At 59.6% G+C, this 21,380-nt stretch overlaps 2 protein-coding genes across 3 annotated transcripts; both read right to left on the bottom strand.

Annotated features, from left to right (window-relative positions):
* Nucleotides 1-1,143: 1,143 nt before the first annotated feature.
* Nucleotides 1,144-2,503, bottom strand: TCAP (titin-cap). The gene is made up of 2 exons (XM_061375257.1): nt 2,305-2,503; nt 1,144-1,521 (listed from the first exon to the last, which is right to left on the bottom strand). The coding sequence occupies exons 1-2, from the start codon at nt 2,451-2,453 to the stop codon at nt 1,266-1,268; spliced, it is 405 nt and encodes a 134-aa protein (XP_061231241.1). The 5' UTR covers nt 2,454-2,503; the 3' UTR covers nt 1,144-1,265.
* A 997-nt stretch (nt 2,504-3,500) lies between these two features.
* Nucleotides 3,501-20,999, bottom strand: STARD3 (StAR related lipid transfer domain containing 3). 2 transcript variants are annotated; one of them, XM_061375348.1, is made up of 15 exons: nt 20,869-20,999; nt 16,376-16,655; nt 13,656-13,733; nt 13,373-13,450; nt 13,229-13,282; nt 13,020-13,137; nt 11,867-11,965; nt 11,292-11,347; nt 10,363-10,455; nt 9,062-9,124; nt 8,096-8,191; nt 7,584-7,663; nt 7,147-7,251; nt 5,922-6,015; nt 3,501-3,660 (listed from the first exon to the last, which is right to left on the bottom strand). In XM_061375348.1, the coding sequence occupies exons 2-15, from the start codon at nt 16,589-16,591 to the stop codon at nt 3,550-3,552; spliced, it is 1,341 nt and encodes a 446-aa protein (XP_061231332.1). In that variant the 5' UTR covers nt 16,592-16,655; nt 20,869-20,999; the 3' UTR covers nt 3,501-3,549. The 2 variants fall into 2 exon arrangements, with proteins under 2 accessions (XP_061231332.1, XP_061231340.1); XM_061375356.1 differs by lacking the exon at nt 13,373-13,450.
* Between the last annotated feature and the right edge of the window lie 381 nt (nt 21,000-21,380).

Below are 21,380 nucleotides of genomic sequence, written 5' to 3'. Positions count from 1 at the left end.
GGAAGGTAGTGGAATTGGGGAGAAGATGGGGCTGAGGGTGGGATAGGGATGGAGATGGGAAGGGATTGGAATAGGGAGAGGATGGGTCTGGGAATGGGATAGGGGTAGGAAGGGATTGGAATGGGGAGAAGATGGGGCTGAGGATGGGATAGATGGAGATGGGGAGGGACTGGGATGGAGAGGATGGGGCTGGGGATGAAATAGGGGTAGAAAGGGAGTGGAATGGGGGAGAAGATGGGGCTGGGGATGGGATAGGGATGGAGATGGGAAAGGACTGGGATGGAGAGGATGGGGCTGGGGATGGAATAGGGGTAGGAAGGGAGTGGGATGGGGGAGAAGATTTGGCTGGGGATGGGATAGGGATGGAGATGGGAAGGGACTGGGATGGGGGAGAGCTGGGGACTGGGCTGGGGCTGTGCTGGGAATTGGGGTGTCCATGGGATGGGCACGGGAATGAAGCTGGGAGCGGGGCCCATCTGAGCTCCCCACTGCCTCCATCACCAGTGAGCTGAGCGCACTGGGCCTCAGCCCAGCACCGGGCACCACCAGCACCCTGGGGCGAAGGGGCAGGAGGGGACCCACTGAGGGGCTGGGTTCAGGACCCCAAACCCTGCCCGGGATGGGGCGGGAGGTGACGGGGATGGGCTTGGCCGTGGCCCAGGGGCAGCTCAAGGGAACAGGAACAGGAACAGCTAATCTGGGTGCTGGCACCGCTGGGGCTGGAGGGGGGGCCGTTATGTAAGAGATGGTTCCCCCCCCCCCAAAGCTCCCCAATACCCCCCAATGCCCCCCCAAACCGGGACCCTGCAGCGCGCTCAGGCCCCTCGGCTGCCTCAGTTTCCCCCCTTCCCACAGCATCCCATGGGGACCCCCCATAACCAACACCACCGGACCAGACCGGGCACTTTATTGCCATACAGAGCCCATCATTGCCACAACCCCACCGCAGCCCCCCCCCCCCGGACCCCGTTTGGCACCGGGGGAGGGGGGTTCATTCAGCGCTCCCCATCCTCATCCCCCCCTTTCCTTTGCCAGGGAATGCAAGAGCCGCTCCCGGTGCTGCCGGGACCCCCCCCAATCCCCACCGGCCCCCTCAATGCCTGCTATGGGGTGGGGGGTCCCAAGCGAATGGGAGCCCACCCCCCACATCCCCCCCCACCGTCCTGCGCTGCCTCTTCGGGGGGTCTGAGCAGAGCCCCCCCTCCATCTCCATCCTCATCCTCACCCCCCCCCACCCCAGACCCCATCTGCCCCCATTGCCACCCTCATCCCCTCTGGGCCTCTTGGGACAGGGAACGGGACAGGGTGCGGGGGACCCCGTTCTTGGCTCCTCGGAGGTCCTGGGGGGCGAAGAGGGGCAGGGGCAGGGTGCGGGCATAGGGCAGGAGGTGCTGGCTCAGGGGCTGCCCCACGCAGCCCACCCGGAGCACGCCCCATGGCGAGCGCTGCTCCAGCACCCGCAGCTCCCCGTGATGCTCCAGCGTCTCCCGGCGCTGCTCGTCCACCTCCCGACGGCACCACCTGGGAATGGGGCCGGGAATGGGGTCGGGGCTCAGCACCCCCTTCCCCATCGCCCCTAATGGGGACCTTTGGAGACCCCCAGCATCCCTCATGGCCACAGGTGCGTGCCCAGCCCCATGGAGACCCCAATTGAACCCCCAAGACCAGCCCCCCCCCCACCTCCCTGGAGCTCCACAGGGACCCTTGGAGCCCCCCACATCCCCTTGGACACCCCTATATGCCCTATGGCCCCATTGGAACCCTTGAAGCATCTCACAGCCCCCTTGAGGACCCCTGAGACCCCCATATCCCCTATGGCCCCACAGAGACCCTCGGACCTCCCTATAGAGTTTGGGGAACCCTGAGACCCCCATATCCACTATGGCCCCACAGAGACCCTTGGACCCCCCCACAGAGTTTGGGGACCCCTGAGACCCCTATGGCCCCACAGAGACCCTTGGATGCCCCCATAACATTTGGGGACCCCTGAGACCCCCATGGCCCCATAGAGACCCTCAGACCCCCCTATAGAGTTTGGGGAACCCTGAGACCCCTATGGCCCCCCAGAGACCCTTGGACTCCCCTATAGAGTTTGGGGACCCCTGTGGCCCCACAGAGACCTTTGGATGCCCACATAACATTTGGGGACCCCTGCAACCCCCATGGCTCCATTTGAACCCCTGAGACCCCCATATCCCCCCATGGCCCCATTAGGATCCTTGAACCCCCCCCTTGAACCTCCCCACAACCCTTGAGGACCCTCAACCCCCCCCCTACACAACAAGTGACCGCTGAGCCCCTCACCCCTCCTCAGGCCTGGTGCTGAGCTCCAGATCGAACCATTCGGCGCTGAAGCTCTCGTGGCGCCCCACATCCTCCTCCCGCACCCGGCAGCCCAGGCGGGCCCCCGAGAGCAGCCCCGCACTGTGGACCACGGCAGTGGGGCCCAGCATCCTGCCCCCGATGCGCCGCTGCTGCTGCTGCTGCCCCCCCGATGCACCCCAGCTCTTATATAGCCCCACAGTGGCTATTTTGGGCCCTGGCGCTGGCACTGCAGGGACGGGATGGTGCCAAGCAGGGGGTGGCACCGGGGACACGTGTGTGGCCCCGTGTGTGGCTGCGGTAACACCCCCAGAGCCGTGTCCCCTCTATGGGGATGGCACTGCCAGGACCCCCCCCCCAACACCACCCCACGGCTTGGATCCAACCCAGGGCACGTTTGGCCTTTCCCTGCCTGTCACCGATGGGCACTGAGGTGGGGATGGCGTTGGTGGCCCTGGCACTGCCCTATAGAGCCATTAGGGCCCCATGGCAGGGACAGGCTGTGCTGGGGGGGGGTGTTAAAAGGTGTCATTCCCCCCCTACTCCCAGGCTGGGCTATTTACAACTCAGTCCTGCTCACGGAAGAGCATCCCGCTCCAATGGGATGAACCAGGATCCATGGACCAGGATGCTCCATGCGCTGCATCCTCCTCGCCTTCATCCCCTCTGGGTACCGGGGCTTTGTGGAAGACAGTAACCAAACAGTGCAAGGCTTTTAATGGTGACACGTGTGTGTGTGTGTGTGTGTCCCTGCAGGGACAATGGGGGACACCAGACCCCCAGGATGATGGGGGGGGGGGGCCGGCCCCCTCCCTGCAGTGTGGGCCCCATGTGCAGGCGGCTCCACTGCTTCTCGTTATAGCTCAGCACCCGGCCCTGGTGCTCACAGGTAGGGAGCAGCCGCAGGCACCCACACAGCAGCACCCCCAAGGGAGCAAAGCCTCTGCTTAAGGCTCTGCCTCCCCCCCCCAAGAGGCAGCAAAGCACCAGGGACCAACCCAGACCCCCCCTGGGTGCTGCAGTGGGGCAGAGCTGGGGCTGCCCCCCAATGTGACGGGATGGAGCTGAGTCCTCAGCCTCACTCATCCTCCCCATGGGAGCCTGGGGTCACCCTGCGTGGGGCTGAGCCCCATGGTTTGGCACGCAGGCAGCAGGGGCAGCAGTGGAAGGAGCCGAGCGCTGCAGCATCCTCCTGGGGTCCCGTTCCCAAGGGAATGTCCGTGGGGCTCAGGGCCGGGCGCTGGCGCAGAGCTCGCCGATGCGCTGCCGGAGGTGGAAGGCGAACTCGAACATGGTGGCAGCCAGGCTCTGGTGGACCAGGGAGCGGGGCAGGCGGCCCTGTGGGGAGGGGATGGAGGCGTGAGCGGGGATAACGGGGGTGTGGGGATAACAAAGACACTGGGATAACAGGGATGCTGGGGTAGCGGGGATGCAGGGATAATGGGGATGCTGGGATAAGGGGTATGCTGGGATAACAAAGACACTGGGATAATGGGGATGCTGGGGTAGCGGGGATGCAGGGATAATGGGGATGCTGGGATAAGGGGTATGCTGGGATAACAAAGACACTGGGATAATGGGGATGCTGGGGTAGCGGGGATGCAGGGATAATGGGGATGCTGGGATAAGGGGTATGCTGGGATAACAAAGACACTGGGATAATGGGGATGCTGGGGTAGCGGGGATGCAGGGATAATGGGGATGCTGGGATAAGGGGTATGCTGGGATAACAAAGACACTGGGATAATGGGGATGCTGGGGTAGCAGGGATGCGGGGATAATGGGGATGCTGGGATAAGGGGGATGCTGGGATAACAAAGACACTGGGATAATGGGGATGCTGGGGTAAGCGGGGATGCAGGGATAATGGGGATGCTGGGATAAGGGGGATGCTGGGATAACAAAGACACTGGGATAATGGGGATGCTGGGGTAAGCGGGGATGCAGGGATAATGGGGATGCGGGGATAAGGGGGGTGCTGCGATAATGGGGATGCAGGGATAATGGGGATGCTGGGGTAAGGGGGATGCTGGGGTAGCGGAGATGAGGGGATAACAGGGATGCTGGGATAACGGGGATGCGGGGATAACGGGGATGCGGGGATAACGGGGATGCGGGGATAACGGGGATGCGGGGATAACGGGGATGAGGGGATAACGGGGATGCAGGGATAACAGGGATGCTGGGATAACGGGGATGCTGGGATAACGGGGATACTGGGATAACGGGGGTGCTGCGATAACGGGGATGCTGGGATAGCAGGGATGCAGGGATAAGGGGGATGCTGCCGCAGCGGGGAGCTGCCGCTTGCAGGGAGCGGGCTCCGGGGGAGGAACTGCTTTTGATTCCCCTAAAAAAGCCCTGCACGACTCAACCCAACCGCCTCGGCCCCGGCTCTATTGTGTGAGAGGCATTAAAAGTACATCTCCTCCGTGCCGGTGCCGGTGCCGCTGCGGGGGAAGGCAGCCGAGGGAGGGCTGGGAGCGAGCACACGGGGTGCTCAGGTAGGCACAGAAGGCACCATCCCCTTGCAGTGTGGCGTTCCTCATTGCATGAGGCTATTCCCTATGGAGCAGGGTGCCCATTGCAGTGATGAGACTGCTGGTCCAAGGGCCATGGCAGCAAACAGGCTCTGGGGGCAAAGCTCCAGCACGTTCCAAAAGGCCCCCAGGGCTGTGTAATCCTCCCCGTTGGGTGAGGAAGGGATGAGCCATGGGCTATAAATACCCCTCCATGGCCAAAGGAAATAACAAGGAGAGAGGCCCGGGCACCAGCAGAGCCCTGCAGGAAGGTGCTGGAAGCAGCAGCCAGGGGGTTATTAATAGCCTGGCTGCTCTGGTATCCCTGCCAGCAGCAGAGGCCGCGGGTGAGGGCTCTCCAGGCTGGGAAGCACAAGGAACATCTTCCCTTTCCCAGCTCCGGCTTCCCACAACCGAATGGGTTCAGCACCCCCCTGGCAGCGGAGCCAAGGGCTGGGAAGGGAAAGGCATCCCCAGCACAAAGGGGCAGGAGGCCCTGCTCTGTTCTCTGCTCTGGCATTCCCTGTCCTTCCCAAAGCGTTCCCCAAGGCAGGCAGGAGCTGTGGGAGGGGAGGGGGCCGCGCAGCTCCTGCAGCAGAGCGCTGATGAATGGAGCCTTTGTGCTCTGCTGCTGCAGCGCCGTTACCACGTCAACCTCCGGAGAAGGAGAGGGAGGGGGGGAAAGGGGGCAGCTCGACCCCGGCTCCCTTTTGTCTGGGCCACCAGTAAGGAACTGGGACCCGCAGCTCCACCAATAGCTCCTCTCAAGCGGTCAAAGAGCCTTGCACTGAGTGCAGACTCAGCCCCACACTGAGTTGTGGGGGTTCCTGGGGGCTGCAAGAGCCCAGTCCTGCACACAGAGATGTGGAATCCCAAGGGAAAAGCTTCCCCCCTCACATAGGGGAGGGAAAAAGGGTGATTTTGAGGGATGTTTCACCTCCACCTCAGAGCAGCCTTTGATAAGGAGCCGCTTTGCAGGAGCACGGCGCAGGTTGGGAGCGTGCAGCGGGGATGCTGGGGGCTCTGCTGGGGCCAGGATGCGGGCGCAGCGCGGGGGCATCAGCAGGGAACAGCTTTTACCTTCAGGTCCGTGTTGAGAATCCAGATGAAGGTGCAGACCCTGGGGTTGCTGGGACACTTGAGCACGATGAAGCCTCCGGGGCCGTTCTCACCCCTGCGGGGAAGCGAGTGCATGAGGTCAGAGCTGCTCTGGGATGCCCTGGGGTGCAGCAGCTCCCCCCCAGTGCCCAGCAGGGTGAGAGCAGATGCAGGGAAGGGATCTGCTTTGGCTGCAGCACACGAGGGGCAGGGTTCCCACAGGTGCCTTGGCAGCTCAGAAGCAGCCTCTGCCTCCAGCCTGTGCCAGCTCAGCCCCAGCTCTTCCTCCTCCCACGGTTCCCTATGGAACCCTATGGAAGGGTTCCCATAACCCTATGGAAGGGGGTGCAAGGAAGAGGTCCCAGGACACCCTGCATGGGCAGGGAGAGGCTCAGTGCAGGGAGCCTTGTCATGACATCCCCCCTGAGTCCTCTTTGCACGATCTGATCCATCTCCCAGACAAGAGCCCAGATCCAGCCTTCCCTTCCCAGTTCAGCACCACGCTATTTTCTGCTGCATACGTTTGTAACGGGGATCTTTCTAGGCCCTGAAGTCCTCAGCTCTGCAACAGACCTGAGGCAGCTCCCAGTTAAAATGCCAATTGCTTTAACCAGATTAGGAGGAAAAACCCAAGTCTGTGGCACAGCTGGGCCCCAAGCACCGGAGCAGCATAACAAGGAGCCCTTGTCTGACGAGGCTAAGCCCACTGAGATCCATCCCCAGCCAGGCAAAGCTGGCTCTTTGGAAGGGGAGAGGCCCAAGACCTGCCCTGCTTCGGGAGCCAGCCCGTCCTGACGCAGCTTGGTTCACCCCTGGGACCATGTGTGAGTGTCCCCAGCCTTTAAAGTCAGTCAGGGCCTGGCTTACGAGAAGCAAAAGGCATCTGAGAGGCTCCAGCAGCCACTGTCAGCTGTTTCCTGCCCCTCAGGAACGGCAGCTGTCCCTGGGTGGGAATTCACTGTTACATAAACAGGATGCAGACCGGGATGGGGATGGGGTTTGTGGTCAACACCTCCACTCCCCTGAGCTGGGGAACGCCCGAGCAGCGTGAGGAGAGGTTCTCTTAACAAAGGGAAGCAAGGTTGAGCTCCACAAATAGACCTGGCTTCCTGCACATGCTGCCAGGGAGACAGCAGGGGTTTCGTTTCAGTGGCTCCAGCGAAGTGTCAGGCAGCAGCTAGAGGGAGAACAGAGCCTTGCCTCTTACCTGACATACTTGGAGAGCGGAGGCTTGAGGCTGTGCGTGGTCGCCATCCCTGAGGACAGGTACCTGTCTCTTCTCCTCTCGATCCGCCGCACGTTCACGAAATCCCTGAGCAAAGAAAGGAAGGCTTCAAACACTGTTTGGGGGAATTGGGAGGAGTGGATCCCGCTCTCCAGGCTCCTAGGAAAGGCTTTGGCAAGGGCATGGCAACACCTGGACAGAGCCTGGAGCAGTGCTGACACCAGGCACATACTGAGTGTCTGCAGGAACCTTGAGGGCTCCCTTTGCCTTTGGGAGCATCACCCAGTGCCTCATTGACAGTGGGAGCTGCTGGGTAGCACAGAGCAGCAGGGCTGGGTGCTCCCAGTGCCACGCTTGTGTCTGTGCTTCAGGAGGGTGGTCAGGGGCTCAGTGCAATGCAAGGAGTGGAATAAACCGACCTCGGGGAGACAACACCGCCTGCAGCGCCAGCCGCCACGTCGTAGGAGATGATGGTGTTGTCCTCCACACGCTGCAGGATCTGGGGAGGGTGAAAGAAAGGAGATAAGAGAAGGTCTGCATAGGCCAACAGAGACACGGAGCCTCCCCTACCCCAGTAGTAAAGGCAAGCAGTGTGAGCTCCTTGGCAGCGTGTGCCTCATCCCTCTCTTTGGGGTGGCCTCCGGACCCCCACCAGCCCAGAGCCCAGCAAGCAGAGGCAAGGCCTGGTTTGGGAGCTGGCCCATCTCCCTGCCCACCTCATGGGCTCTTGGCTGGGCACCGGCGGGCAGCTGGCTGCCACACTGCATTGGGCTCGGACGGATGAGCGGCGAGGATTTAACGCCTCGGTGCCTCGGCTCCAGCTCAAGCACCACGAAGGGCCTGGCCACAGCCTGCCTTGGACTGGGGAAGCTCCCAGCTCTGTGCTCCAAGGAGCTGCTGTGATTAAGCCATCTTTGTCCAGCACGCTCACCTGGCAAGCTGCCACTGTTCTGTTCCACAGGATCATCTTCTCAGGCTGGAGAATCACCTCCTGGTAAACGGTTTCAGCAGAGCACTGCAGGAAAGCCTGGGGACAGAGGCAGAGCGGTCAGCCAGCCACTAAGGAACAGAGGACAGGTCCCAAAGAACTGGGGTAATACAGGAGGGAAGAGGAGAGGCCGGCCTGGCTCCAGAGCACGCTGTCAACAGGGGCCATGGAGGGCACACGTGGAGCTGGAAGAGGGAAGTGTGTCTGCAACACGGCCACACACACACAGACCCTGGGGCTGGCTCCTCTCCCACCCTCACCCCTCTTCAGCAGCAGCACAATTGCTCGGGGAAGTGGCTAAGGAGCTCTTCTGAGCTCCAGCACAGACCCCGACCTCTCCATGTCCCTGTGGGGCCGGGGGATCTTTGGAGGTAAACGGTTAATGCAGTAAAGTGGGCCCCATCCAGCTTTTCCTCTGCGAGCTGCTCCATTGGCAGCTCCTGCCAGCCAGGCAGCATATGCACTGGAACAAAGAAAAGCTACCGCAGCACCGATGCTTCATTAAAGCGTGGGTCCCAGCCAAGGCACTCCAGCAAGAGGGCACAGAGCACGGCACTTCCGAGCAGCTCTCCTCCATGCCAGGAGGCAGCAGACGCACGCTCAGCCCTGGTCTTGCTGGCAATTAGTTCCAATTAGCCTCCTTGGTCAGATTAAGTCCTAGATGCTGGGGTTGGAAAGCGACTCTTGCAGTCACCTGCTCCCACTTCTACCGATGGGAGAGCTTGGGGCCCAGCCTGTTTGCTGGGGAGTTTGTCTGCCAGCCAAGGGGCTTTCCTGGAGAGATTCCCTAGAGCGTGCAGTGCACTTCATCTGTCTCAAGCAAAGAGAGTGTGCTTTGCAGCCTGCCCCATCCTGCCAGGGCCTCCTGCACCGCACGGCCTTAAGGAAGTGATCCAGGAAGGTTCTTACCTTTAAAATAAAGGTCTTGCCATGGAAAGGTATTTCAAAAGTGTAAACAACGTCACCAAAGTCCTGGGCAGGAAAGAAGGGAGTTTCAGTTTCCTTTATGTTAGCAAAAAGCAAGCACTTGTGTAGAAACCACCCCACGCGTCCCTGCAGGACCCTCTCCAGCCCTCACACGTGCCCTGGCTCCCCATAGCAACCCCAGGAGGGAACTGCGCTGAGCCCGTTTCAGAGGCACACGCACAGATTTCCATCAACAAAACAACATCCAGAGAGGCAGCAGGGATGAGACAGAAAAAGAATCCGCCCCATGCCAGCCTGCAAACTCCTCACCAAGGTCAAACTCTCTTTGTAGCAAGCTACCAACACCAGGGTGAAGGGAAAGGGGGGAGTTTGCCAACGCTGCTGCTGCTGCTGGTACCTACATCTGAGAGGAGCCTCCCTGGGGGGGTTAGGGATGGACAGATGATAACCTTTCATCATTAGCCCTGTGTTAAACTCTGATGAGTCTATTTAAATCCATCCCCCTTTGGATAAAGAAAACAATCTGCCCAGCTAGTTTGGCATCAGACAATGGATCACTTGACAGGGGAATTCTGAACACCAGATGAGACAGCAGTTTGCAGGACTCTCACTCCACAAGCTGAAAGCAAGGGCAGGTTTAGGAGGCAGAGGCACTGCCCTTTTCTCTCCAGCCTTTGGAGATAAAAGAGCTCTAAGTACCCCCCAAAACTGCCCTGTAGCTCAAGGAATGGTGAGGAAACAGGGCAGGGCAGGGCCTGCTTTGCTCCGAGTGCTGCCCAAAGCAAGAGGTGCCACGGGGAGAAGACCTAAGGCAGAGATGTGTCCCCCATTTACACTCCAGCACCCTCAAGGTCCCTGTCCTAAGGAAAGGGGAACACAAACAGCTTTGGAGGTAGGAGGAGAGGGTCTGTGCCCCACATCCTCCTGCTCCCATGTGAGTCAGAGCTGTTTGCTGTGGTGTTCCCAGCATGCCCAGAGCCCTTGTGCCACCACAGCTCCGCATCCCAACCTCAACCAAAGGTGAGCCCTTGCCCGCCTGCCAGCTCCAGGGAGGAGGGATGGGCTCTCTCCTGTCAAACGGGAAGGCAATTAAACGTCTAATTAAATAAGAGGGGGTTTTACATTGAACTGAACTGGAAGAGGTTCCTAATTCAATCAGGTAATTGTAACGCTTGTTAATCTTTCATGTCGCGAGGAGGTTTCTAAAGCCTCATTTGTCCTCCCGTTTGCACCAAGCCATGCGTGCTCCCTGCCAGCAGCACACGGGGCAGGGCCACACTTGCATTGTTCTTCTCGAACTTCCAGTTCTCCTCCTGGGCGAGGATTTGGTCCACAACCTCCATGGCATCCTTGCCTTGCCGGATGTACTCTTTCTCCTAGGAGAGAGGAGAGCACGTTGTTAGCTGGGCTCGCATGCAGGCTATGCAAGGCTGGCAGAGGGAAAGGGGATCTCTCCCATCACCACCAAGCAGAAATCTCTTAATTTGGGTGACAGAGGCCTCATTTTGGAGCTCGAAGTCACGCTCCCTGCCCTGGCTGGCATCCACACGCCAGCTGCGTCTACCAGCGGGGCTCCCGCCTGCATGTGAACGCTTCCAACAGGGAAAGGGCTGGGAGATGAGCAGAGCTTCCTCCCGTGGAGGTGCCAGAACCCGGGCTGAAGCACTTGGAAAGGAGCAGGAAGCAGTTTGTGCCCAGCCAGGCTTTGAGGAGGTGAAGGACTGCCCTGTGAGCCATGGATCAGCAGGGATGGCCGAGGCGATGCCCTTCTTGGTAGGTGACCAGGGAAAGGGAGAGGGGGATTTAGACGGAGCCAGAATCACATCCCTATGGGATGCTGCAGGGAAGAGCACGCAGCCCTGGGGATGTGGGTGAATGTTGGGTGGCCCAGGGAACCCCCTCTTGTGGTGGCCACGATGCCACTGGTCTCAGGGCACAGAGGGACCAGCCTGGGGTGCTCTGGAGATACAGCACCCTGATGGGGCCATAGGGGTGTCAGAGACTCCCATAGCCTTGGAGAGGCCTAAAGCCAAGGGACAGGGAATGGAGGGGGACAGGGAAGGGAAGGGGGCAGGGAATGGAGGGGAGACAGGGAAGGGAGGGGGACAGGGAATGGAGGGGGACAGGGAATGGAGGAGGACAGGGAATGCAGGGGGACAGGGAAGGCAGGGGGACAGGGAATGCCACCTCAGGCCACGCTGCCTCTGCCTACCTGAGCTGTCAGCACCTTCCTCCCTGCACCTTCCTCATCCGATTCATTGTCGGACCCTGGGGAGGGGGGAAGCACACAATGAACACGCAGCTGATGAAGCCCCCCCCTTGTACAACCTCCCTCTGAGCTTGTCCTGGGGGACAGTGCCCGATCCCACACCCTATCCCATGGGAAGGGCTCCCAGTGGGGATGGCCCTGCTGCTGAACAGGGGCACTGCTCTGATCATCACCTGCTGGTGGCAACTCCCCCCGTGCCTTCATCCCAAGGGCAGCCTTTTGCAAGCCCTTTAACCACTGCTAAGAGCACTTAATCCCAAGACCACAAAAGGCTCCAGTTTCCCATAGAGTCAAAGCCAGGCCTAGGGGCTGAGCGTGACTCTGCTCTGCAATGACCCAGGGACAGCATGGTTGTGCCCCCCCATGCCCTGCCGGCGTGCAGGGCAAGGACAGGGGGCCTGTTCTGCAGAGTCAGGCCTTGGAGGCCTGGGATAACGGGACAGGGCCCAGGGAGGAGGCTCAGGAGGAACACTGTGATGGGCACAGCGAGGCAGAGGAGGAGGAAGAGCACATCCTACCTGCAAAGGACTCGGGTGGGGAGTAGAACTGCCCCTCGGAAAGGGCTCCAGGGTAGAGCAGGGGCCCACGAGAGGCTGCAGCCTGGGCTGCCAGGTACCCTGCGAAGCAAAGCACAAGGTTTTACACACACAGCATCCAGTGCTTCGACACCGAGGGGTGCTGGACCTCCCAGGCACATCCAACCCCTCCCCTCAAGCACCCTCCCAGGCACTTTCCTCCAGATCCAGCTGGTCTTTCTGCACCAACACCAGCCAGCCCACCAGCTTTTCAGCTCCTATTGCCTCATCTTTTGTTTGAGACATTTTATCTGCATGGAGATCAATGGGCTCTTCTGCCTGTCAAATCCAAAGGCGATTAAGCATCTAATTAAATAAGAGCTTCCCCTGGAAGCAATTTGGAACCTGAGCCTAATCCAATAGAGGCATTAAACACTTGATCATTTTTCATCTTAAAGCCTCCTCGCAAGACCCAAACATCCTCTGGTGTTTTCCAGTCAGTGAGTTTCTGATTGAGCCCCACTTGACAAATACTCCTTGCTTTAGATGCTGTTTCCCAGGCCCCTGTCATAGTGAAGCCTGGGAGAGTGACAGCCTCCTTTTGCCATGCTAGGAATGGGCAGCTGTGCCAGTCCAGTGCCACTTGCTCCCTAGAAGGACCCCTGCAAGTTACAGGTGCCCAGCACTGTGATTTGTACCCTCAGTGCCCAGAGGCTGTGAGCCTTCACAGGCCATAAGTCACGTCGTGCCCCTGACACATGGCTATGAGTGAAGCAACCCTCCCTGAAAGGTCTCCAAAGGCAGACACAGAGCCCCAAAGCCCGCCTGGCACTTGTCTCCCTGCTTCAAAACCCCTTCTCCAAGGCAGAGGTGAGCTCTGTTTCCAACCCATCTGGCTTCTGCATCCAGACACTGGGGAATCTGGCACACTTTGCTCCTCTCAATTAAAAGATGCTTTTTATAAGCTGGTATTTTCTTCCCCTGAAGGGAACTTCTATACCATAACGGAACGGAGTCAGGCACTTGCTGTCACAGCCAGCCTGGAGATCACTTCTCCATCAGTGTCATAGTTGCCAAGGTGCTGCTAAAGCAGCAGCAACCCCAGGCCTGGGAGCCTCATCTGCCAAGTCCTACCAGAGAGGAGCAAACCACTCACATCGTTCCTCTTCTGCTTCCTGAGTTAGGACTTTAAAATCCAGGAACCAAGTCTCCAGCCAAGCGATGACAAACGAGACGATGGGGAGCAAGTAGCCAAAAGCCCCTTTGGCCAGAAGCTGTGTGGAAGAAAGGAGAAAGCAAAGGGAGTTCCCAGCAACAGGAAAACCAGCGGCAGCAGCAATTCCCTGGGAGCCCAAGGAGACCAACCTTGGAGAGGATGACCTTCACGATCAAGAAGGCACTGGATACCAACGTAGTGACCTGAAAAACAAGCGTGCACGCATCAGATCCCTGCAGGCTCCACATGGAGGGAGAAAGCTCCAAAGAGGAAAGCAAAAGCTGCCTCCTTACCGCTATGACCCACCAGTGGCGCAGCCGGATGATGGCGTAGGCCAGCAGCAACACAAAGAAGCGAAAGAAAGCCAAGACCTTGAAAACAAGAAGCCATGGACACTGATCACTGCCCCTGTCCCTCTGCCAGCTGCTTGGGAGGACCCAGACAGGAGCCAGGCTCCTACACAGAGCAAGCCAAGGCTGCAGCAGGATGGGCTGAGCCAAGGGGCCCCCCTCCTCCCAGATCCCCCCCAGTCTGCCCAAAGCTGTTTCCTCACCTGCAGCGGTCTGAGATACTCACAAATATATCAAAGAAAGAGGTTTTAAAGCTGTACTTGATGATTTCATTCTCCAAGTTCTTCTGAATGCCATCCTTGGTCTGAAGGGGAGACAGGAAACCACAAAGCCATTGAGTGCACTGATAAGAAACTAATGGTAGAAAGAACCCGGCCAAGCGGTGACCGGAGGTTGCCGCCAGGTCAGGTTATGCACCAGGCATACAAATGCTGCCTCATCTGCCAGGGCAGCACCACGGGAGGATACAAGAGCCCATTTCACCCTCGGTTTCACACCGAGGAGCACGAGGCGAGCAGCCAGAGCAACGTTAAACGCTTCTCCATGGCCTCCTCGTAGCTGCTCCTTTGGCTCAGGCACCAGCTCCCAACTCTCTCAGCCTAAAGGCCTTGGTTGAGCACCTCCCACTTGTGCCCATCACTTCCATGGGTGGCTCTAGGGGACAGCCCTCAGTTGTACTGGAGGGGAAGTCACAGGAAACTGCTCCTCCAGCACCTCCGTGCTGAACACAGCATCCCACAGCTGGGTAATGCAAACACCTCCCCTGCGAGCGCTCTTCTCAGGGGTTGCTCAGCAAGGCCGGTGGGATTTAAGCTGGGATCATCCCTTGCTGTGCAGAGCACTGAGGGGTCCCCTCTCTTGTTTCCCAGGCCAGCTGGCTTCCAGCAGTGCTGAGCTGCCCTCCAGGAAAGCTGATGGAGGAAGCCAAGCAGCAGGTTCAAATGTACTGGCAAAGGGGGAAAGGGAGGAGAGGGGGACGAGGGGCACGCACAGACACAGACAGACGATGAGGAAAGCCAAAATGCTTCCTGAGGTATCGTATGGGAGCATGGAAAAAGCTCACAGAAGAGCTGCCTTGCCTCACCCCCAGACAATCCGGGGCCCGCCAGCCCTGCTGCTCCTTTTGACACCATAAATCCTGCTCTGGGGAGCCTGTTTGTGAGGCTGGTTGTGAGGAAGCGGATGGCTCAGGTAACTGGAACAAATGCTTCACCTTTAGGCTATTGGTTTGAACGCAGCCCAGCTGGCCTGGAAGCCAGTAGAGGCTGGCAGCTGTCTGATGAGCTGTGAGAAACAAGTTGGTGGATCTCAGGCCAGTCCTTGGCAGCCGGGTGTCCTGGCACCCTCTGCTCTGACAGGCCAAGGACAGAAGAGGCAGCCATCGGGAAACGGGCCCTCTAGGTCAGGGTTGGTGTTTGATATCCAGGGCAAGCAGCTCTGCACTGATGCTTTACCCGAGCTGGGGCTGCAGGGCTCGTGCTTTGCCCCACACCACTTCACCAGGAGACACAGGGAAGGCTTGGCATTAGGAGTTCTGGGAGGTGTTTTCAGTTTGAACTGGAGAAGAACTGAAGCATCTCCTGTCCCCGAGAGCAGCGAGTTACAGTTTGCAGGCAACAGACATTTAACAAGAGCCAATTTGCTCGGCTTATCTTGCAGTGAAGGAAAACAGTTTGATAAAAAAAGCATTAGTCATGATATGAAGTCGTTGCTCTTCATAAGGAGGCAAATAAGCTGTCCTAATAGCTTTAAATATGCAGCATCTCGGCTCAGGGCCTAAATATCAGCAGTTAGTCACTCATTAATGGCTACCTGCAAGCCCTATGCTCACAGTCACCCTGGTGACCGTGCTGGCACATTATCCCCCGGGGGCTGGAGAGACAGCACCTCTGCAGAGAGCCCGGAGAACAGGGACAAGAGCAGGAGGCCGGGGTCCAAGCCAGGACACCGTTGGCATCGCTGGAATGCTGGCTGGGAGATGCTTTTTCCTAGGCAGGGGTCTCTTGAGGCTCTCAGTGCTGCAGAGGGGAGGGAGCTGCTGGCCCAGACAATCTGTTAAGTGCAGACACCCAGGAGATAAGGAGGGCAGAGATAAGAGCTGTTAAGTGAAGGCAGGATCCAGTGCTGATAAATAAAAGCCAGACGCAGGCAGGGCCGCACGCAGAAGCACTGGGGTCTATCTGTTCATCTGCTCTGCTCTGGGGCTGTTCCATGGGAGGAAGGACACGTCGTACCTGAAAGGGCTGCAACCAGCCAGGGCCGGTTCAGGAGAAATCAAAACAAAACAAAGGCCAAGGAATTGCTTCAGCCTGATGGGAATGAGGGAAAGAAACTGGATTTCCCTGCTCCTTGCAACAGGTAACTCGCTGAGCAAACACAGCCACCTGCACAGGCGCGCCGGACCAAAGCCCTCGCGTTCCCCTTCCCTAGTCCCCCGTGCAGCAGAGCAGCATCTCCAGCTCTCAGAAGCTGAGATTACAAAGCTCAAAGCCTCTTTTGTCTGTGCTCAACAGCTGGGTGGGTGTGAGGAGGGTCTGCACCTCCCCTGATGCTTGCAGAACAAGACGCTGCAGCGGAGCTGGCAGCTGCCTGGCAAGCACAGCGAGCAGCTTCACTTAAGGCAAGGGGAGCAGGAGGGAAACGGGGCCAAGAGCTCAACCTGGCGCTTCCAGGGGCCCCAGATCTTGTTTTGCTCGGACACAGAACACGGTGTTAACACCCCTGGACAGCCACAACAGAGCCCGGGTGCAGGAAATGAGCTGGACTTTGGTGTACACTGAGTGCAGCGGCTCCTCAGCCAGCTCCAATCAGCAGAGCGCTGGGAAGAGCAAACAAAGACTTGGCCCCAGCCTTCTGAACCAGAGCAATTAGCACCGAGGGAGCTGCATTGCAAAAGCACAACTTAAATAGGACAAAGGCTCTTTGGATTTGCTTCCCCTGACTTACATTCAACTCGATTATCCACAACAGAGAAACAAAGAGCAGGTCGAAGGTGACGAAGAGGCAGAAGGTCCTCCTCACATCCGAGATGGCTTTCCTCTTCTCCAGAGAGAAGTAGCAGTATGGGGAGAAGCCCTGGCTCTGGGAAAACGAGGTGCTGATGGAGGCAATGGCCGGGAGGCTTCGTTCCAGGTTGTGCTGCAGCTCTGCGGGCTTGCTCATCCTCGGCCCAAGCCACTTGGGTCCTACATCAGTCAGGGCAGCATCGGCCAAGTCAGTGCATCACCTGTGGGGAGACACGCAAGGCACCCTCAGCTCTCTGCATATTCCTCCTCTCCCCCTCTAAGGGCAAATATTCCACTCTCCAAATCAGGTCCTGCCTGGTTTATACAGGGAAAAGGCTAACGCTGGCTGCTGGGCTGCCAAAGAGCCTCCCATTCTGAAGCAAAGACATCCAGGGCTGCCCCATCTCACCCTGGCACCCCTCATTGGTGCAGAGACCGTCCCCATCCCTCCTGCTCACTGCAGGGGAGGGGGAATTGGATGGGAAAGGCTCAGAGGCGCCAGGGGTCCATGGAGCCACCAGGAAGTGTCCCTGGGACCTGGAGCAGGCACCCAGCACACGCAGCAGCCAGAGCAGCAGATGGCAAAGCCTGTGGAGATGCTGCTGTGGCAGCAGGAAAAAGGCCTCGGGGTGTTTCTACAGCTCCAAGAAAGGAGCAGATTCCCAGGATCCCGAAAGCAAGGCGAGCTTCCCTTCCCTGTGCTGCTGCAGCCTCCTCTGCAGGGCCACAGAGCTCCCAGGGGCACAAGGCAAAGTGCAAAGCCTCAGGAGCTGGTTATCCATCAGCCAGAGCCCATCCTGCACAGCCAAGAGAGGGCCCGGCTCCCTTTGGGAGCAGGGTGCTGGGTTTCACACCCGGCTCAGCCAAGCAGAGCAGCAGGAAGGGGCCAGGGGCTGGTCCTGGCCCCGCTGCAGCCTCAAGGCTGTTTCCATGCCAAGGGTTTTGTATGGGAACCCTTCCTCTCGGTGAGCAGGGCACGAGGAGGCCACGGTGTTAATGGACCATGCAACAAGAGCCCACGCTGCAGACACCCAAGGAAAAGGGGGAAGCCAAACCAGGTTATTCCAAGGGTCTGCCAGTCCCTGGAGCCACCCATGGCAAAAGCACAGCAACGAGCACACAAACCCCAGCTCCTGCCCTGCAGCGGCTTCTGCCACAGCAGCTCTGCATCCTCCAGGATCCAAATGGGGTTTGTCAACTGCAGATCACACTGGGAACGAGGAGGAGGCTGCAGGCATGCCATGGCTAAGGGGGGGAAAAACCCACCCTGAGACTTGTGGGAAGGGGCAATCCATGGGGTAGGTGAAGCTGATGGAGCGTTGGACACCTGAGCAACAGCGAGAGCTCGGGTTTGGGGCAGGTTTGGGGCTGGAAGGGAACAAAGCTGTGCTCCTGTCAGGTCCCTGCGATGCTCTGTGTCGGAGGCCCTTCGGAAGGAGCTGCAGGACTTGTCACTTCTCATCAGCCACAGCACCCGCTGCTCCGAGCCAGGGGCCCCGGCTCCAAGTGGGGAAAGTTAGGAGACATCTGTGAGAGCTGAATAATGCATCAGCCCAGGCAGGGCTGCTCCTCCTGCACCGCCTCCGACACCGCTTTGCACTTAGGCAGCTCCCCCCCAACCCTCACAGCGCTTTCACATCACCCTGTGAGCCCCTCCAGCCCCACTGCTCCCCCCCTGCTCCAGCTCTGCAGTGCCAGGGATACAGTGGAGCACAAGGGAATGGCTTGAACCTGCCCCAGGGGAGACTGAGCTGAGCTCTTAGGCAGAAGCTCTTCCCTGTGAGGGTGCTGAGGCGCTGGCACAGGGTGCCCAGAGAAGCTGTGGCTGCCCCATCCCTGGCAGTGCTCAAGGCCAGGTTGGACACAGGGGCTTGGAGCAAGCTGCTCCAGTGGAAGGGGTCCCTGCCTGTGGCAGGGGCTGGAGCTGGAGGAGCTTTAAGGTCCCTTCATCCCAAACCATTCCATGATATGGCAGAACCCAGCTCAGCCAGCCCAAACCATTAAACACCAGTGATGTTTAACCAGCAATAACTCACTGACATTTAGCCAGCAACAAGGGCTTCACCTTCACCACCCTGTGGGGCAGAGCAGACCCATTTGAAGCCCAGATGAAGCCCCTCGAGTGGGGCTGCGTCTTCAGGCAGGAGGAAGCTGCGAGCAGCAGGAGCACAGGGATGGGAGTGTGCAGAAATGTGCCTTTTTCTGGGTGACAGATAAATTATTGAGCGCCCTGGTGCTGGATTATGCATTCAGCATCCTCCGCAGCCTGCGAGGGCCTTGGAGCAGCTCCCACAGCCGACACCAGCCCTGAGTGAGTGCCAGAGGCTGCCCGAGGGACACCAGGGTGTCAGGAGCACAGCACCCACAGCAGGGGCTTTGCTGGTGGAGGGAAATGGGCACTCTTGAGGGGAGATTTGGGTTCTTTTTGGTGGTGAGAAGGGGGAAGCAGAGTCCCTGCATCAAGGGAGAAGCAGGAGGGGAGAGGTGATGCCAGCATCAGCAGCGAACCCCAGTGGGAAGCACTGTGAGAGACAGCGAGACCCTGAGGCCGCACCAACCACCAGCACGGTCCCCATAGCACAGCCCCTGGTGCTGAGGCTCACCCTGTGCCCAGGGGAAAGGCCAGAGCAGCCCCTGCAAAGCCCCAGTGCCAACACCTCCTCCGTGCATCAGCCCTTTCACATTCAAATCACAAGGCTGCCATTAGCACCCGTTTGCATGTTAATGCCACCTCTTCCAGGGAGAAGCTTTTCCATCTTGTGACACGGCTTCTCCTTTCCTCCCGCGCCCCCACTTCCTATTAATGTGTCTTCTGAGCTCACATGACAGCTCCAACAGCTAATGCTCCTGTCACCTCGGCTGCCAGCCCGCAGCCCCTGCACCAGCGCTGCACACAGAGCCGGGTGAGACCCTGCAGAGGCACCGGTCACACACATTGAGCTTTACACAGGCTCTGGAAAAACAAAGGGTGAAGACTGGACACAAAACCTCACCCTAGAATAGCCCCAAGCCACAAAGAGCGTGGAACAGCACCAAGACAGGATCAAAAGCAAGGGGTCGACAGGGTTCCACACAGGGGTTGGTCTGGATTCCTTGAGAGAAGGCTCCTGAAGGGGGGACCTTAGAGCAGCTCCAGTGCCTAAAGGGGCTGCAGGAAACCTGGAGAGGGGCTTGGGACAAGGGATGTAGGGACAGGGCAAGGGGAATGGCTTGAACCTGCCCGAGGGGAGACTGAGCTGAGCTCTTAGGCAGAAGCTCTTCCCTGTGAGGGTGCTGAGCCCGCACTGCTCAGGCCCCATCCCTCACGGCTGGGAGCTCACAGGGTGCTTTTCCAGCTCTGGGATCATGCAGGAAGGGCAGGGAGCTGCAAGCTTCCCCCCCCAGCCTAAAGCACCTCCCAGCCCATGCCTGCACTGGGACACGAGGTGACAGCGATGCAGAGCCACAGGGGCTGCGGATCCAATGGGAACGGAGGCTCCATTGGCACAAGGTGCAGGCAGGGATGCCGGGATCCCACTGGCACTGCCCTGTGGGCAGCGCAGCCCCTGCATGGTGCCAGCAGCAACCGCTCACCGCAGCCCCAAGGAACAGGGGTCCCCTCTGTGCCCCACGGCCTGGGGCTGCCTCTGCTGCAGGCAGAGGTGCTGCAGCCCCTCAAAACACCCCCCCCCCCCCGTGCCCCTTGTTAGTGCTGGAGACCAGCACAGGGACCAGCCCCGTGCCAATGGCCACCAGTTCTGTGCCAGCGGCCACAGGACCCCTATAAACAGCCACCAGCCTTGTGTCAATGGCCACCAGCCCCGTGCCAATGGCCACCAGCCCTGTGTCAATGGCCACCAGCCCCTTGCCAGTGGCCACCAGCCCCATGTCAGTGGCCACCAGTTCTGTGCAAGCGGCCACAAGACCCCTATCAACAGCCACCAACCCCGTGTCAAGGGCCAACAGCCCCATATCAATGGCCACCAGATCCATGTCAATGGCCACCAGCCCGTGCCAATGGCCACCAGCCCCGTGTCAAGGGCCACCAGCCCCGTGCCAAGGGCCACCAGCCCCGTGCCAGTGGCCACCAGTTCTGTGCCAATGGCCACCAGCCCCGTGTCAAGGGCCACCAGCCCTGTGCCAATGGCCACCAGCCCCGTGTCAGTGGGGACAAGGCTCAGGTGCTCTGCCCACACCCGGAGCAGCGCCGACGGGGCCGCGAGCACAGCACAACGCGGCAGCGGAGCACCGGCATGGCCGTGACCCCCCCTCGCTGTCCCCGCTCGGAGCTGCCGCTGCAACACCCCCCCCCCCCTCCCGGGAACGGCCGCGCTCCAGCACCAACGGACGGCTCCAAGGCCCCAACACCCGGTCCCGGCGCCCCCCGGTACTCGCCGATGCAGGCCCCATTCCCGGTGCAGGCCCCATCCCCGGTGTAGGCCCCATTCCCGGTACCTGCCGCCGCCCGGTGCCGGCCCCGCCGGAAGCTGACCCCGGAATACGCAACTTCCGGCGCCGCCGCTGCGACCTCTGACCCCAGAAGGGAAGCGCCAGAGCGAGGCTGCGCCGGCGCAAACCATGGCCGGCCCGGGGGGGGGCTGAGTGCAGGCGGACCCAAATGGGCCGAGGGAGAAACCATTGCATACACGTGGGGGGGGGGCAATGGGGCTGGGAGGGACCATTCCCTTCCAAGGGGGGGGGATCAGTGGGGCTGGGAGGGACCATTCCCTTCCAAGGGGGGGGAATAAGTGGGGCTGGGAGAGACCATTCTCTTCCAAGGGGGGGGGGGAATCAGTGGGGCTGGGAGAGACCATTCCCTTCCAAGGGGGGGATCAGTGGGGCTGGAAGGGACCATTCCCTTCCGAGAGGGGGGGGAATCAGTGGGGCTGGGAGGGACCATTCCCTTCCAGAGGGGGTCAATGGGATGGGAGGGACCATTTCTCACAGGATGGGGGGGGGAAATCAGT

Source organism: Neopsephotus bourkii, unplaced genomic scaffold, assembly GCF_033783945.1.
Source record: "Neopsephotus bourkii isolate Nb327-2 ecotype Australia unplaced genomic scaffold, CSIRO-AGI_Nbou_v1 NB_191, whole genome shotgun sequence".
NCBI classification, from domain to species: Eukaryota; Metazoa; Chordata; class Aves; order Psittaciformes; family Psittacidae; genus Neopsephotus; species Neopsephotus bourkii.
Note: the sequence above shows the minus strand (reverse complement) of the source record. Positions and strands in the feature narration are given on the sequence as shown.

What these genes read in the sequence shown, in the direction of transcription:
- TCAP (XM_061375257.1), bottom strand. Translation starts at nt 2,453, where the DNA reads ATGCTGGGCCCCACTGCCGTGGTCCACAGTGCGGGGCTGCTCTCGGGG. An exon ending in AGCACCAGGCCTGAGGAGGG is followed by an intron (nt 1,522 to 2,304) that starts GTGAGGGGCTCA and finishes CCCCATTCCCAG; the next exon opens with GTGGTGCCGTCGGGAGGTGG.
- STARD3 (XM_061375348.1), bottom strand. Translation starts at nt 16,591, where the DNA reads ATGAGCAAGCCCGCAGAGCTGCAGCACAACCTGGAACGAAGCCTCCCG. An exon ending in GCCACTGGTGGGTCATAGCG is followed by an intron (nt 13,283 to 13,372) that starts GTAAGGAGGCAG and finishes CTTGTTTTTCAG; the next exon opens with GTCACTACGTTGGTATCCAG. An exon ending in GGAAGTTCGAGAAGAACAAT is followed by an intron (nt 9,125 to 10,362) that starts GCAAGTGTGGCC and finishes TTTCCTGCCCAG; the next exon opens with GACTTTGGTGACGTTGTTTA.